Source organism: Pygocentrus nattereri, chromosome 23 (assembly GCF_015220715.1).
Source record: "Pygocentrus nattereri isolate fPygNat1 chromosome 23, fPygNat1.pri, whole genome shotgun sequence".
In the NCBI taxonomy this organism is placed as follows: domain Eukaryota; kingdom Metazoa; phylum Chordata; class Actinopteri; order Characiformes; family Serrasalmidae; genus Pygocentrus; species Pygocentrus nattereri.
The window spans coordinates 31,375,271-31,390,662 of NC_051233.1; the positions used below are offsets into that span (position 1 = coordinate 31,375,271).

General features: G+C 39.7%; 1 protein-coding gene across 4 annotated transcripts in view; it reads right to left on the minus strand.

Annotated features, from left to right (window-relative positions):
* Window positions 1-3,056: 3,056 nt before the first annotated feature.
* arhgef9a (Cdc42 guanine nucleotide exchange factor (GEF) 9a) overlaps window positions 3,057-15,392 on the minus strand; it is a 76,984-nt gene continuing 64,648 nt past the window's right edge. For all 4 annotated transcript variants that reach the window (XM_037533714.1, XM_037533713.1, XM_037533712.1 and 1 more), the window contains 3 exons: window positions 10,280-10,523; window positions 6,745-6,813; window positions 3,057-4,656 (listed from right to left, as the gene is read on the minus strand). In XM_037533714.1, the coding sequence (XP_037389611.1) occupies window positions 4,484-4,656; window positions 6,745-6,813; window positions 10,280-10,523 (486 nt within the window). In that variant the 3' untranslated portion in view covers window positions 3,057-4,483. The remainder of the gene's footprint in view (window positions 4,657-6,744; window positions 6,814-10,279; window positions 10,524-15,392) is intronic.

The following is a 15,392-nucleotide window of genomic DNA, read 5'->3' on the forward strand; positions in this document are numbered from 1 at the left end:
TGAAGACAGTGGTTTTTATACAACCATAAAAACTCAACGACCCATTTGCATGATTAAATAGTTCTTTGCATGGTGAAATCGTTCTTCAGATGGATGGAGAATGGGTTGTGTATGGTTCTATACAGAACCTTTTTGAAAATGGTTCTATACAGCACCATTCAAAGGGTTAGGAGAACCATTTTTGGTGCTATATAGAACCATATACAACACATTGTCCATCAAGCTGAGGAACTACTCACTTAAAAAAGATGGTTCTAGAGGGTTCTAAAGAAAATGGTTCTATACAACACCAAAAAAAGGTTAGAAGAAGCTATATATTTAGAACCATATACAACATGTTTCCCATCAATCTGAAGAACTACACTCTTTGAGATGGTTCATCGAGGGTTCTTTACTAAAGAAAATGGTTCTATACAGAACCAAGAACCCTTTTTAGTTGTATGTAGAACCATTTTCAAAAAGGTTCTATCATTACACACTTAAAAAATGATAGTTCCTCAAGGGTTCTTTAGTAAACAGTGGTTTATATAGAACCATAAACACTCAACGAACCATTTGCATGTTCTTTGCATGGTGAAATCGTTCTTTCAATGCATGGAAAATGTGTTGTATATGGTTCTGTAATTGGTTCTATATAGCACCAAAAAGTGTTAGAACACTTTTCGGTGCTATATCGAACCATATACTGTACATTCTCCATCAATCTGAAGAACTACAGACGTAAAAAAGATGGTTCTTCAGGGATTGTTTAGCAAAAGGAATGGTTCTACAAAGAAGTGTCTTTTTTGGTGCTATATAAAACAACTTTGAATCTGAAGAACCATTTAATAATGCAAAGAACACTTTAGCCATGCAAAGGCTTCTTTGAGTTGTCATGGCTCTACATCAAGCCAGTTTCTTTACTAAAGAACCCCTGAAGAACCATCATTTTTAAAAGTGCACCAAAAAAAGGTTCTTCCATTGTTACAAGCTTGACGTCGTAGCAATAGAACCCTTTTTGGTGCTATATAGAAGAACCCTTCTCAAAAATGTTCTATACAGAATCATCTGCAGCTCATTCTCCATCCATCTGAAGAACGCTTTCACCATGCAAAGAGCAATTTAATCATGCAAAGCTTCACGGTTCTATACAGAACCGCTGTCTTTACTAAAGAACCCTCGAAGAACCATCTTTTTAAATAGTGTAGTTTGTTTCAGACTAATGTTCTACTAAATTGGTTTGCAAAAATCCTTGAGTCAAGTCGTCACAAGTAACAACTAACTAATACATACATCGAGAACAATGTGCACCAGTAGAACCAAATAGATCGGACACTTGTAGCCACTGTCTGATTATTATTCAAAATTTCTCTGCGATAAACAAATACACAGCTTTTTAAATGCCGGGTTCTGGCTGAGCGACACAACAGCAGCAGAAATTTAGGCTCTCCAAGAGTTCTTCAGTAAAGAACATGGTTTTGTATAGAACCATGACCACTCAGAGAACCCTTTGTATGATTAAAATATTCTTTGCATCATGAAAGGGCTCTACACAGCACCCAAAAGGGTTCTTCAATTGTTACAAACTTGACATTGTAACTACAGTAACTACAGACGAACTCCTTACACAGAATTTTTCTTCTTGATCAATCTGAACAACCATTTCATGATGCAAAGAACCCTTTAATCATGCAAAGGGTTCTTTGAGTGTTTATGGTTCTATATAGGACCATTTTCTTTACTAAAGAATTGTATCTTAGTAATCAGATTTCTCAGTGGATTGTAGCTCAGTACTCAGATTTCTCAGTGGACTGTAGCTCAGTAATCAGATTTCTCAGTGGACTGTAGCTCAGTAATCAGATTTCTCAGTGGACTGTAGCTCAGTAATCAGATTTCTCAGTGGATTGTAGCTCAGTACTCAGATTTCTCAGTGGACTGTAGCTCAGTAATCAGATTTCTCAGTGGACTGTAGCTCAGTAATCAGATTTCTCAGTGGACTGTAGCTCAGTAATTAGATTTCTCAGTGGATTGTAGCTCAGTAATCAGATTTCTCAGTGGATTGTAGCTCAGTAATCAGATTTCTCAGTGGACTGTAGCTCAGTAATCAGATTTCTCAGTGGACTGTAGCTCAGTAATCAGATTTCTCAGTGGATTGTAGCTCAGTAATCAGATTTCTCAGTGGACTGTAGCTCAGTAATCAGATTTCTCAGTGGACTGTAGCTCAGTAATCAGATTTCTCAGTGGATTGTAGCTCAGTAATCAGATTTCTCAGTGGATTGTAGCTCAGTAATCAGATTTCACAGTGGATTATAGCTCAGTAATCAGATTTCTCAGTGGATTGTAGCTCAGTAATCAGATTTCTCAGTGGATTGTAGTTCAGTAATCAGATTTCTCAGTGGATTGTAGCTCAGTAATCAGATTTCTCAGTGGACTGTAGCTCAGTATTCAGATTTCTCAGTGGATTGTAGCTCAGTAATCAGATTTCTCAGTGGACTGTAGCTCAGTAATCAGATTTCTCAGTGGACTGTAGCTCAGTAATCAGATTTCTCAGTGGACTGTAGCTCAGTAATCAGATTTCTCAGTGGACTGTAACTCAGTAATCAGATTTCTCAGTGGATTGTAGCTCAGTAATCAGATTTCTCAGTGGACTGTAGCTCAGTAATCAGATTTCTCAGTGGACTGTAGCTCAGTAATCAGATTTCTCAGTAGATTGTAGCTCAGTAATCAGATTTCTCAGTGGACTGTAGCTCAGTAATCAGATTTCTCAGTGGACTGTAGCTCAGTAATCAGATTTCTCAGTGGACTGTAGCTCAGTAATCAGATTTCTCAGTGGACTGTAACTCAGTAATCAGATTTCTCAGTGGATTGTAGCTCAGTAATCAGATTTCTCAGTGGATTGTAGCTCAGTAATCAGATTTCTCAGTGGACTGTAGCTCAGTAATCAGATTTCTCAGTGGACTGTAGCTCAGTAATCAGATTTCTCTGGATTGTAGCTCAGTAATCAGATTTCTCAGTGGACTGTAGGTCAGTAATCAGATTTCTCAGTGGACTGTAGGTCAGTAATCAGATTTCTCAGTGGACTGTAGCTCAGTAATCAGATTTCTCAGTGGACTGTAGCTCAGTAATCAGATTTCTCAGTGGACTGTAGCTCAGTATTCAGATTTTTCAGTGTGAGCTCTTACTCTGATTTCTTTCCTTTTCCTCAGTCTGACCAAAAACAGATGGCGGTCCCGGAAATAAGCGAGCGGCGAGACGCAGCAAAACACTTTTGTAGCGACACCGAAACCAAATACACACTTGACAAAATGAAGGATTTAGATATTCTTCATCTTCTAGATGATATTTGTTGATAATTTCAGGTAAAATACAGAACCCTCTGTACGATAAAATGGCACTTTAGACTGATGGAAATTTGTAAGTGGTTCTAGATAGAATCTTTTTGAGTAGAGTTCTTCTATAGTTACAGGCTTGACATCGTAACACCTGCATAAAACGTTGTGGTAGTATATAGAACCATTTTCAAAAAAGTTGTATACGGAACCATACAGAACACATTGTCCATCGATCTGAATAACCGTTTTACCTTTCAAAGAACCCATTAATCATGCAAAGGGTTCTTTGGGCGATAATTCTACATAGAAACGTTTTTTTTATTATTGATGAACCATCTTTACAGGTGTGTAGAACCAATAAAATTCAGTTCAATCCTGAGAGGAAGAATTTATTCAGGATTTATTTCAGTGTTTTAGACTAAATTTGAAAACGTGGTTCTAAATAGAACCATCTTTTTTAAAGGTGCATGTCAGCAATGGAATATGAGCTTTCCATTCAGCTTAACTGGCCGTCAACATGGACACAGACATTTAAAAGAGATTCGCATCTTCAGCATCAACGTTGCCGTCTGGGTAAGAAGTCCAGTCAGACTCATCCGTCTCCTTACTGGACTTTACGCTTGGACGCGCACTTGTTTTTCTGTATTATTGGGGCGTCCGTTGTAAAAAAGGAAGAATAAATGTGTAAAACCGCTCGTTACATGAAGAACTGGGATGTTCTGATTTAAAAAGGCATAAACGTTTTTAAAATAATGGTTAATTATGAAATATTAGGAACTATTACTGTTTTTAAGGGTAGTATCGATGAATGTTTGAAGCCTCTAAATGTTGTGAAGGCCAGCCCTACTGTGTGTGTGTGTGTGTGTGTGTGTGAGTGTGTTTGTCTGTACGTGTGTCTCCATAGTGAACTGTGTAATGTGTAGCCAGCCCAGGAGGGGGCGCCAAAGGCTCAGGACAGAACCAGCCCATATCTTCTCCTCTCCCACAGTGAGTCTCTCTCCTCTGGACATCACGCTTTCTTCTCCACCGCATGTAGGATAGTGTTTCTTCTTCTGCTTCCTCTTCTTTTGTTTTTCATGTGTGTGTTTGTTTGTTTGCTCGTTTGTTTGTTTTTGTTCCAGAAAAATACAGCAGTCCGTCTTTCCTCTCTCAGCTCAGCGCTGCTGTTAGCGTTATTTCTTAAAGGGGGCTAACCGGCTGATGTTCTGCCAGAAGGGAGATGTGCTGCGTTTGGGTCCGTACTCGTATCCGTCCGCCTGGCCGTAACCGTCCGGCAGCAGGAACTGACCCGGGTTCATGGGGTCCAGAGGAGGGGGGTAGGCAGGGGGGGCTGACCGGCCAACGCCTGCAAAACAAACACACACACACACACACACACACACACACACACACACACACACACACACACACACACAAGTGAATAGGCAAATGGGTAAAATGTATTGCAGTCCAAAAACAATGTTATTATTAAACTACACTTGAGAAATTATTTTATTTATTTATTATACAAGTTGTTATTAATTGATAAATAACATTTTAATTATTTACAGTAAATTGTCAAGTCCTTGGTAATTTTTCAAGTGGTATTCTGGATATTCATCATTCTAGAACTTAAATTTGGATGATTTTTTAGAACTTCAATCTGGAGATTAATTTTATAAGAACATAATTCTGGATGTTGACTTTATCAAACTGTTATCCAAAATATTCATTTTATTAGCCTTTGATTTTAGGTGCTACTTTTATTAGAACTTCATTCTAGATATTTATTTTATTAGAACTTCGGCCTGGATGTTAATTTTATTAGAACTTCATTCTGGATAGCAGTTTTTATACAACTTTATTCTGGAGATTAATTTTATTAAAACAACTCTGATTTTAACTTTATTAACTGTTATGCAGAAAATTAATTTGATTAGCCTTTGATTCTAGATACTACTTTTATTAGAACTTCATTCTAGATATTTATTTTATTAGAGCTTCTTTCTGGATGTCAGTTTTATTAGAACTTTGGTCTCTATGTTAATTTTATTAGAACTTCATTCTAGATATTAATTTTATTAGAGCTTCTTTCTGGATTTTACTTTTACTAGAACTTTATTCTGGAGATTAATTTTATTGAAACATAACTCTGGATTTTAACTTTATCAAACTGTTATCCAGAATATTAATTTAATTAGCCTTTGATTCTAGATACTACTTTTATTAGAACTTCATTCTAGATATGTATTTTATTAGAGCTTCTTTCTGGATGTTAATTTTATTAGAACTTCAGTCTCGATGTTGATTTTATTAGAACTTTATTCTGGATATTAATTTTATTTGAACATCATTCTGGATACAAATTCCATCAGAACTTCATTCTGGATATATTAGAACTTCATTCTGGATGTTAATTCTATCAGAACTTCATTCTGGATATTCCTTTTATTAGAACTTCCTTCTGGAAGCTTTGTGGAACTTCATTCTGGATGTTCAATTTATTAGAACCTCATTCTGGGTGTTTTTAGAACATGCTTCTGAATATTAATTTTATTAGAACATTCTGGATACTAATTAGAACTTCATTCTGGATGTTAATTATATCAGAACTTCATTCTGGATACTCATGTTATTAGAACATCATTCTGGATATTAATTTTATTAGAACGTCATTCTGGAAGTTTTTTAGAACTTCATTATAGATGTTAAGTAGAACTTAATTCTGGATGTTAATTTTATCAGAACTTCATTCTAGATGTTAATTTTATTAGAACTTCATTCCGGATATTCATTTTATTAGAACTTCATTCTGGATATTAATTTTATTAGAACATCATTCTGGATATTAATTTTATTAGAACGTCATTCTGGAAGTTTTTTAGAACATCATTATAGATGTTAAGTAGAACTTCATTCTGGAAGTTAATTTTATTAGAACTTAATTCTGGATGTTAATTTTATCAGAACTTCATTCTAGATGTTAATTTTATTAGAACTTTATTCCGGATATTCATTTTATTAGAACTTCATTCTGGATATTAATTTTATTAGAATTTCATTCTGGATGTTAATTCTATCAGAACTTAATTCTGGATATTAATTTTATTAGAACATCATTATGGGCGTTTTTAGAACTTCATTAAAGATGTTAAGTATATTATAGAACTTCATTCTGGAAGTTAATTTTATTGAAACTTTTTTCTAGATGTTCTACTTAATTCTGTATGTTCTACAGTGTTTATCATTTTAGAATCATTTCTTTATTTTTACAGTTTTTAATAACTAGTTGAAAACTGAAGCTGACCAGCACCAGAATCACATTACAATCATTTCACACATTTATCCTGAACAATAAAGCTTTATGTTACTGTAAACAGTGATCCGAATCTTGAGTTGTCAGTATGAAGGCAAATGCAGACTCAAACAAACCGTAAGGTCAGTGAGATGTTACCTTTCTGTTTGGTGACTCTCCTGACCGTCAGGGCCGCCTGCCTCTTCTGATACTCTGAGATTTCAAACCCTGAATCAACATAAAAACCAGCATTACCACGTAACGCATTCAGCACTTTCCTGGTTCTCTACTGAACTCAATCTGATCCAGTCTAACCAGCGCATACGTTTCAGACTGAAGCTTTCCAAAGGAAACTGTTACAGTGAAGTTTATACAAATTTTCCTAAATTCAGTTCCTGAAAAAAAGCTAAGATTTTCTCAGTTACTGTCTTTTTGTAGTGGTGATCATTTTGCATATAGATACACTGTATTGCCAAAAGTATTCGCTTGTCCGGCTTCACACGCATACGAACTTAAGCAACATCCCACTCCTAATCCATAGGGTTTAATATGATGTTGGCCCACCCTTTGCAGCTATAACAGCTTCAACTCTTCTGGGAAGGCTTTCCACAAGGGTTAGGAGTGTGTTGATGGGAATTGGGCAGAGCCCAACTCCTGAAAAACAACCCCACACCATGATCCCCCCTCCACCAAACTTTACACTCAGCACAATGCAGTCAGACAAGTACCGTCTCCTGGCAACCGCCAAACCCAGACTCGTCCATCAGATTGCCAGATGGAGAAGCGTGAGAGTGTCTAGAGTCCAGTGACGGCGCTTTACACCACTGCATTCCAGGCTTTGCATTGTGCTTGGTGATGTAAGGCTTGGATGCAGCTGCTCGGCCATGGAAACCCACTCCATGAAGCTCTCTACGCTGTTCTTGAGCTGATCTGAAGGCCACATGAAGTTTGGAGGTCTGTAGTGATTGACTCTGCAGAAAGTTGGTGACGTCTGCGCACTATGCCCCTCAGCATCCGCTGACCCCGCTCTGTCATTTTACGTGGCCGACCACTTCGTGGCTGAGCTGCTGTCGTTCCCAATCACTTCCACTTTGTTATAATCCCACTGACAGCTGACTGTGGAATATTTAGTAGTGAGGAAATTTCACGACTGGACTTGCTGCACAGGTGGCGTCCGGTCACGGTACCACGCTGGAATTCACTGAGCTCCTGAGAGCGACCCATTCTTTCACTAATGTCTGTAGAAGCAGTCTGCAGGCCTAGGGGCTCGGCTTTATACACCTGTGGCCACGGAAGTGACTGGAACACCTGAATTCAGTGATTTGGATGGGTGAGTGAATACTTTTGGGAATATAGTGTATATGTTAGAACAGGCACCAGGGGTCTCATGTAATCAGCCGTGTGTACACACAGAACATCATTTACCATTTTTTTCCTTGCACGTGAAAATGTACGTATATTTAGAACTGCTCCCGAATGTGTATGCAGACATGTATATGGCATGTCCCCAGTGGCAGAAAAGAGTAACTGCAAGTAAACTGACGTACAAAATGCATCAATGCCCATTAATGATCAGCTACTACTGCATAACTGTTGGAATGAATTCTGATTATTGTCCTCATACACTGTACAAATACCTAATGTGTGCAAAATTAATGTTGTAACAAGCAGCAAAATAAATACTTTTAAACAAAGCAGTCTAAAATACTCCAGATGAACAGGAGCAACACTAATCTATTAATCCAAGGCTCCGTTCACATTACAAGCCTCATCGCTCAATTCAGATTTTTTGCTCCAATCCGATCTTTCTAAAGCCGGGGTTACACTATATGACTTTTACCCTGATTTTAGTCCTGATTCTCACCCTGAGCTGGTCGGCTCTCGTCTTCAGATTTTTGTGTCAGTTGGAGTTGACAGTTGGACAGATAGTCGAGTCGTGTTTGAGGGGCGCAAACTCAGATTTTTGGCCTCCTGATCACATTTCAGACCAAAAAAATCAGCAGAAACCAGTCTGATGTGCGATGCCCAGACTGGCCTTAAGCCAGTCCAGTGGCTTAAGGCTTAAGATGATGGTTCACATTTGGCCATGAAAGTGATTCAAATGATACGAGGAGGACGAGTTGCTGGCCACGAGATGCACTAGGGCAAGGAGCGAGTCCCGAGCCTGTGCCCCGCCCCCTGTTCCGTAGCAAGGCTGCTTCACTACACCTCACATTCGACCCGGGCGGCCGAGCTGCAAGCTGGGGGCGGTGACAAGGAGGCGGAGCAGCGAGCTTTCGTTCCCTCTCAGCTCAGCGCCTTTTAAAAAGAGCCGAGAGGGAACAGAGCGAGAGAGAGGGGGACGAGCAGCAGCAACAACGGAAAAGACTGAGGACGGAGCTGAAAAGCTCACTTTAAAAAGACTGAAAAGTCTAGTTAGGTGAAAACTACTGAAATGTGGCTCATGTAGATTTTGTTTTGATTGGTTCTGTTTGTTTTATTTGATACATGAAAAAAATATTGCTGCTGCAAACCTGAACCCTGCCTCCAGCGTCCTCCTTGAGCCTGAGGTAGCACATGCAATGCTACACAAACTTTATCAAACTTTTGTTTCTGGAAAGTTCCCACAGTACAGTGTAAACAACTGTGAGTGGCGACTGTTCAGTATGCTCCCTGACTGAACACAGCGCAACGTCTCTAGCATCACTTTTGAAAAGTTTTAGAGGACAAAAGCTATAAGTTCTGCCTTGCCTCTCTACCTGGAAAAAGCTTTGAATAGAGCAGTACGCCATGAGAAGCTGTGCATGATTTTATCACAGGGTAGGGTGTTGTTAGGCACGACGTGAAGCGGAGTTAAACCCTCTTGCCCATGATAAAATCACAACGCACGGCCTTGAGTCCAGCATCTAATTCAACGCTCTGATGCAGGGGCATCCCAGCTTGTTTGAAGCTCCATATCCTGAGGAGCTCATTGCATTGTTTCATTCAGATTGCGTCGTCATAGAGAGAGTTAATACCGAATATTTGGGGCCTTTTTCAAGTGAATCTCCCTGTATTAACCCTCTACTGCACGCTTTGAGAGCAATTTAAAAATATATATCTGGGCTGACTGTTGAATTCAAATCATTTTTCAGATAATGTGTGCAGGGGCTCCTTTTGGGGTTTGTTGCCTTGAGGCAACATTGTGCAGAAAGAGGGACGAAATGATAAAGATGTTTATGGTGTTCCCTGAAATGGTGAGTCCTGGCTTGTGACTGGCTAAATCCATTCCACTGTCGCACATTGTTGCTTCTAGGCAACATATTTCTGCAAATTTACAAATAACTGAAAAAAGGAGAGCAAACGGTAAAAAGACGTTTGAAAGTGCCCACTAAGAGATGGTATGACTGAATACATGCTTTTTTTGCTGACTTGCTCAAACTCTGCCCTTTATGGTTAACCCTGTCAGTGCCCTAAAGTATGTATGTTATTGTAAAGTGAGGAAAATGTTTGTTGCCCTGAGGCAACATCATGCATTCGAGGGTCAACACTGCCCTTTGTTTGTGGAGTACGTGCTGCCATCTGAATGCGGCCTAAGACAAAAAAATCAGACTCTTGTGCCACTTCAGGCTGATAACGTGAACGTTGCCCAAATGCTGTAGATGTAAAAGTAATAAAACCAAGAACCAAACTAAGAACCAAAAAGAACGAATATGAATGATTTCCAGTTCCTCACCGATCTTTTCGTCCTCCTGCACCATCTTGCGCTCTTCGTGGAACGCTCGCAGCCAGCGGATCTTCTCCTCCAGCTTCTTGGCGATAAATATGTGGATCTCGTCCGAGTCCTTGTTCCTCAGTTTAAAAGCGTTTTTCACGCTGACGTTGAAATCGTCGTCTCGGCCGTCGATCGCGTCCACGACCTCGTAGCGGTCCATGTCGATCCGCCCTTTGTAGTACAGACTGTCACGGCGGATCAGGTCCTGATGAAAGAAGAGTGGATTTGTTAACCAATTATCCATTTGCTCAAGATTGTCCTGAACATCCAACAGAAGTAAACACTGATCCCGTTTACAGGATATTGGAAACGTTTATTGGAATGACTGAAAACAAAATTAAAAGAGTTAAATCCTCCCTGGTATTCAGGGGTCCCGTGTCCAGCATTGGCTAATTACTAACTCACTCTACATAGCGGTGCTGATGCTTCAACGGTGGCAGAACTTTCGGTTTGATGATTGTTCCCTAAGGTAAGTCCCTTTTCTCAACTTCACATTAACCAAGATTTTCCTCGTCTCCTCTTCAGTCTCTCGGGAGTTTTCAGGTTTATAGATCTGCTGCAGCACATTTGGAAAGTTTTATCAGAGGAATCCGGGCAGAGTTGCAGTTTCTAGGCTATGAAGGACCAACTGGGTGAACCTGTCTGCTACAGCGCCGCCCTGAGGCAGAGCAGCACTGCAGCTCTAGTTAAGAACATCCAAGACAGAAGCTGACTGTGAGGTACACTTTTAAAAAAGACAGTTCTTCAAGTGTTCTTTCACAAAGAAAATGGGTCTGTATAGATTCATGAACACTCAAAGAACCATTTGGATGATTAAACGGTTCTTTCCATCGTGAAAGTGTTCTTGATGCATAATGTGTTGTATTTGGTTCTAAACAGCAACAAAAAGGGTTCTGCTATCGTTACAATGTCGAGCATGCAACAATTGAAGATCCCATTTTGGTGCTTTAGAGAACGCTTTTCAAAAAAAGAAGCTTCTTCAAGTGTTCTAGAGTAAAAAGCACGGTTCTCTATACAACTCTGAACACTCAAAGAACCCTTTGCATGATGAAAGGACATCCCGGACCCCCAGGACCCCATGTATTTGATACACTGTACGCATATTTTGCAGAGAATGGACAGGATTTATAAACTGACTGCCTCATTATGTTGATGCTTATCGATAATTTTGTGGAGGTCAATTAAAGTCACTTTACTTTAAAATATTTCTAAGTAGGTCATAAACAACTCAAAATTATTAATGAAAGGTTGTAAAACATTAATAAAGGGGCCAAAAGCTACCTATTAATATCTAATGAATATGCATATGTGATGAGGCTGACAGGTTCTCTGCTGACTGATGGAGAAAACCAGGCAAGATCAACAAAATCTTAGTGTGGGTCCAGTTTCTGGCAAATGACCGTCACTGTTGCCCTTTTGCTAATTAATGGTTTTAAGCTGTTTATGGCCTAATTACTAACCGTTAATGAACTAAGTTGAATGCATTTATATGTGTTCCTTGTTCATCTTGTTCAGCTGTGTAGTCCATATACAGCCGTTCTGATAGAGACGCAGGATCTCCTTACAGCTTCGCTCCATGAGGACAAACTCGTCCAGCAGCTTATCGGCTTTTATTATTCAGGAAGAGACAAAGTTCAGCATCTCTGTCCGTCCGTCTGGACTCACTGTCACTCCTCTCATCTTCCTCCCTCACTCTATAATCTTCATCTCTCTCTCCCTCACTCTATACTCTTCACATCTCTCTCTCTCTCTCTCTATACTCTTCACATCTCTCTCCCTCACTCTATACTCTTCACATCTCTCTCTCTCTCTATACTCTTCACATCTCTCTCTCACTCTATACTCTTCACATCTCTCTCTCACTCTATACTCTTCACATCTCTCTCTCACTCTATACTCTTCACATCTCTCTCTCTCACTATACTCTTCACATCTCTCCCTCACTCTATACTCTTCACATCTCTCTCCCTCACTCTATACTCTTCACATCTCTCTCTCTCTCTATACTCTTCACATCTCTCTCTCTCTCTATACTCTTCACATCTCTCTCTCACTCTATACTCTTCACATCTCTCTCTCACTCTATACTCTTCACATCTCTCTCTCACTCTATACTCTTCACATCTCTCTCTCTCTCTATACTCTTCACATCTCTCTCTCTCTCTATACTCTTCACATCTCTCTCTCTCTCTATACTCTTCACATCTCTCTCTCACTCTATACTCTTCACATCTCTCTCTCACTCTATACTCTTCACATCTCTCTCTCTCACTATACTCTTCACATCTCTCCCTCACTCTATACTCTTCACATCTCTCTCCCTCACTCTATACTCTTCACATCTCTCTCTCTCTCTCTATACTCTTCACATCTCTCTCTCTCACTCTCTACTCTTCACATCTCTCTCTCACTCTATACTCTTCACATCTCTCTCACTCACTCTATACTCTTCACATCTCTCTCTCTCTCTCTATACTCTTCACATCTCTCTCTCTCACTCTCTACTCTTCACATCTCTCTCTCTCACTCTATACTCTTCACATCTCTCTCTCACTCTATACTCTTCACATCTCTCTCTCACTCTATACTCTTCACATCTCTCTCTCTCTCTATACTCTTCACATCTCTCTCTCTCTCTATACTCTTCACATCTCTCCCTCACTCTATACTCTTCACATCTCTCTCTCTCTCTCTATACTCTTCACATCTCTCTCTCTCTCTATACTCTTCACATCTCTCTCTCTCTCTATACTCTTCACATCTCTCTCCCTCACTCTATACTCTTCACATCTCTCTCTCTCTCTCTATATTCTTCACATCTCTCTCTCTCTATACTCTTCACATCTCTCTCTCTCTCTATACTCTTCACATCTCTCTCCCTCACTCTATACTCTTCACATCTCTCTCCCTCACTCTATACTCTTCACATCTCTCTCTCTCTCTCTATATTCTTCACATCTCTCTCTCTCTCTCTATACTCTTCACATCTCTCTCCCTCACTCTATACTCTTCACATCTCTCTCTCTCTCTATACTCTTCACATCTCTCTCTCTCTCTATACTCTTCACATCTCTCTCTCACTCTATACTCTTCACATCTCTCTCTCTCTCTATACTCTTCACATCTCTCTCTCTCTCTATACTCTTCACATCTCTCTCTCACTCTATACTCTTCACATCTCTCTCTCTCACTATACTCTTCACATCTCTCTCTCTCTATACTCTTCACATCTCTCTCTCTCTCTCTATACTCTTCACATCTCTCTCTCTCTCTCTATACTCTTCACATCTCTCTCTCTCACTATACTCTTCACATCTCTCTCTCTATACTCTTCACATCTCTCTCTCTCTCTCTATACTCTTCACATCTCTCTCTCTCTCTATACTCTTCACATCTCTCTCTCTCTCTATACTCTTCACATCTCTCTCTCTCTCTATACTCTTCACATCTCTCTCTATACTCTTCACATCTCTCTCTATACTCTTCACATCTCTCTCTCTCTCTATACTCTTTACATCTCTCTCTATACTCTTCACATCTCTCTCTCTCTATATACTCTTCACATCTCTCTCTCTCTCTATACTCTTCACATCTCTCTCTCTCTCTATACTCTTCACATCTCTCTCTCTCTATACTCTTCACATCTCTCTCTCTCTCTCTATACTCTTCACATCTCTCTCTCTCTCTCTATACTCTTCACATCTCTCTCTCTCACTATACTCTTCACATCTCTCTCTCTCTCTATACTCTTCACATCTCTCTCTCTCTCTCTATACTCTTCACATCTCTCTCTCTCTCTATACTCTTCACATCTCTCTCTCTCTCTATACTCTTCACATCTCTCTCTCTCTCTATACTCTTCACATCTCTCTCTATACTCTTCACATCTCTCTCTATACTCTTCACATCTCTCTCTCTCTCTATACTCTTTACATCTCTCTCTATACTCTTCACATCTCTCTCTCTCTATATACTCTTCACATCTCTCTCTCTCTCTATACTCTTCACATCTCTCTCTCTCTCTATACTCTTCACATCTCTCTCTCTCTCTATACTCTTCACATCTCTCTCTATACTCTTCACATCTCTCTCTCTCTCTATATTCTTCACATCTCTCTCTATACTCTTCACATCTCTCTCTCTCTCTATACTCTTCACATCTCTCTCTATACTCTTCACATCTCTCTCTCTCTCTATACTCTTCACATCTCTCTCTCTCTCTATACTCTTCACATCTCTCTCTATACTCTTCACATCTCTCTCTATACTCTTCACATCTCTCTCTCTCTCTATACTCTTCACATCTCTCTCTATACTCTTCACATCTCTCTCTCTCTCTATACTCTTCACATCTCTCTCTCTCTCTATACTCTTCACATCTCTCTCTATACTCTTCACATCTCTCTCTCTCTCTATACTCTTCACATCTCTCTCTCTCTCTATACTCTTCACATCTCTCTCTCTATACTCTTCACATCTCTCTCTCTCACTCTATACTCTTCACATCTCTCTCTCTCTCTATACTCTTCACATCTCTCTCTATACTCTTCACATCTCTCTCTCTCTATACTCTTCACATCTCTCACTATACTCTTCACATCTCTCTCTCTCTCTATACTCTTCACATCTCTCTCTCTCTCTATACTCTTCACATCTCTCTCTCTCTATACTCTTCACATCTCTCTCTATACTCTTCACATCTCTCTCTCTCTCTATACTCTTCACATCTCTCTCTCTCTCTATACTCTTCACATCTCTCTCTCTCTCTATACTCTTCACATCTCTCTCTCTCTCTACTCTTCACATCTCTCTCTCTCTCTATACTCTTCACATCTCTCTCTCTCTCTATACTCTTCACATCTCTCTCTCTCTCTCTATACTCTTCACATCTCTCTCTCTCTCTACTCTTCACATCTCTCTCTCTCTCTCTATACTCTTCACATCTCTCTCTCTCTCTATACTCTTCACATCTCTCTCTATACTCTTCAAATCTCTCTCTATACTCTTCACATCTCTCTCTCTCTCTCTCTCTCTCTCTATACTCTTCACATCTCTCTCTCTCTATACTCTTCAC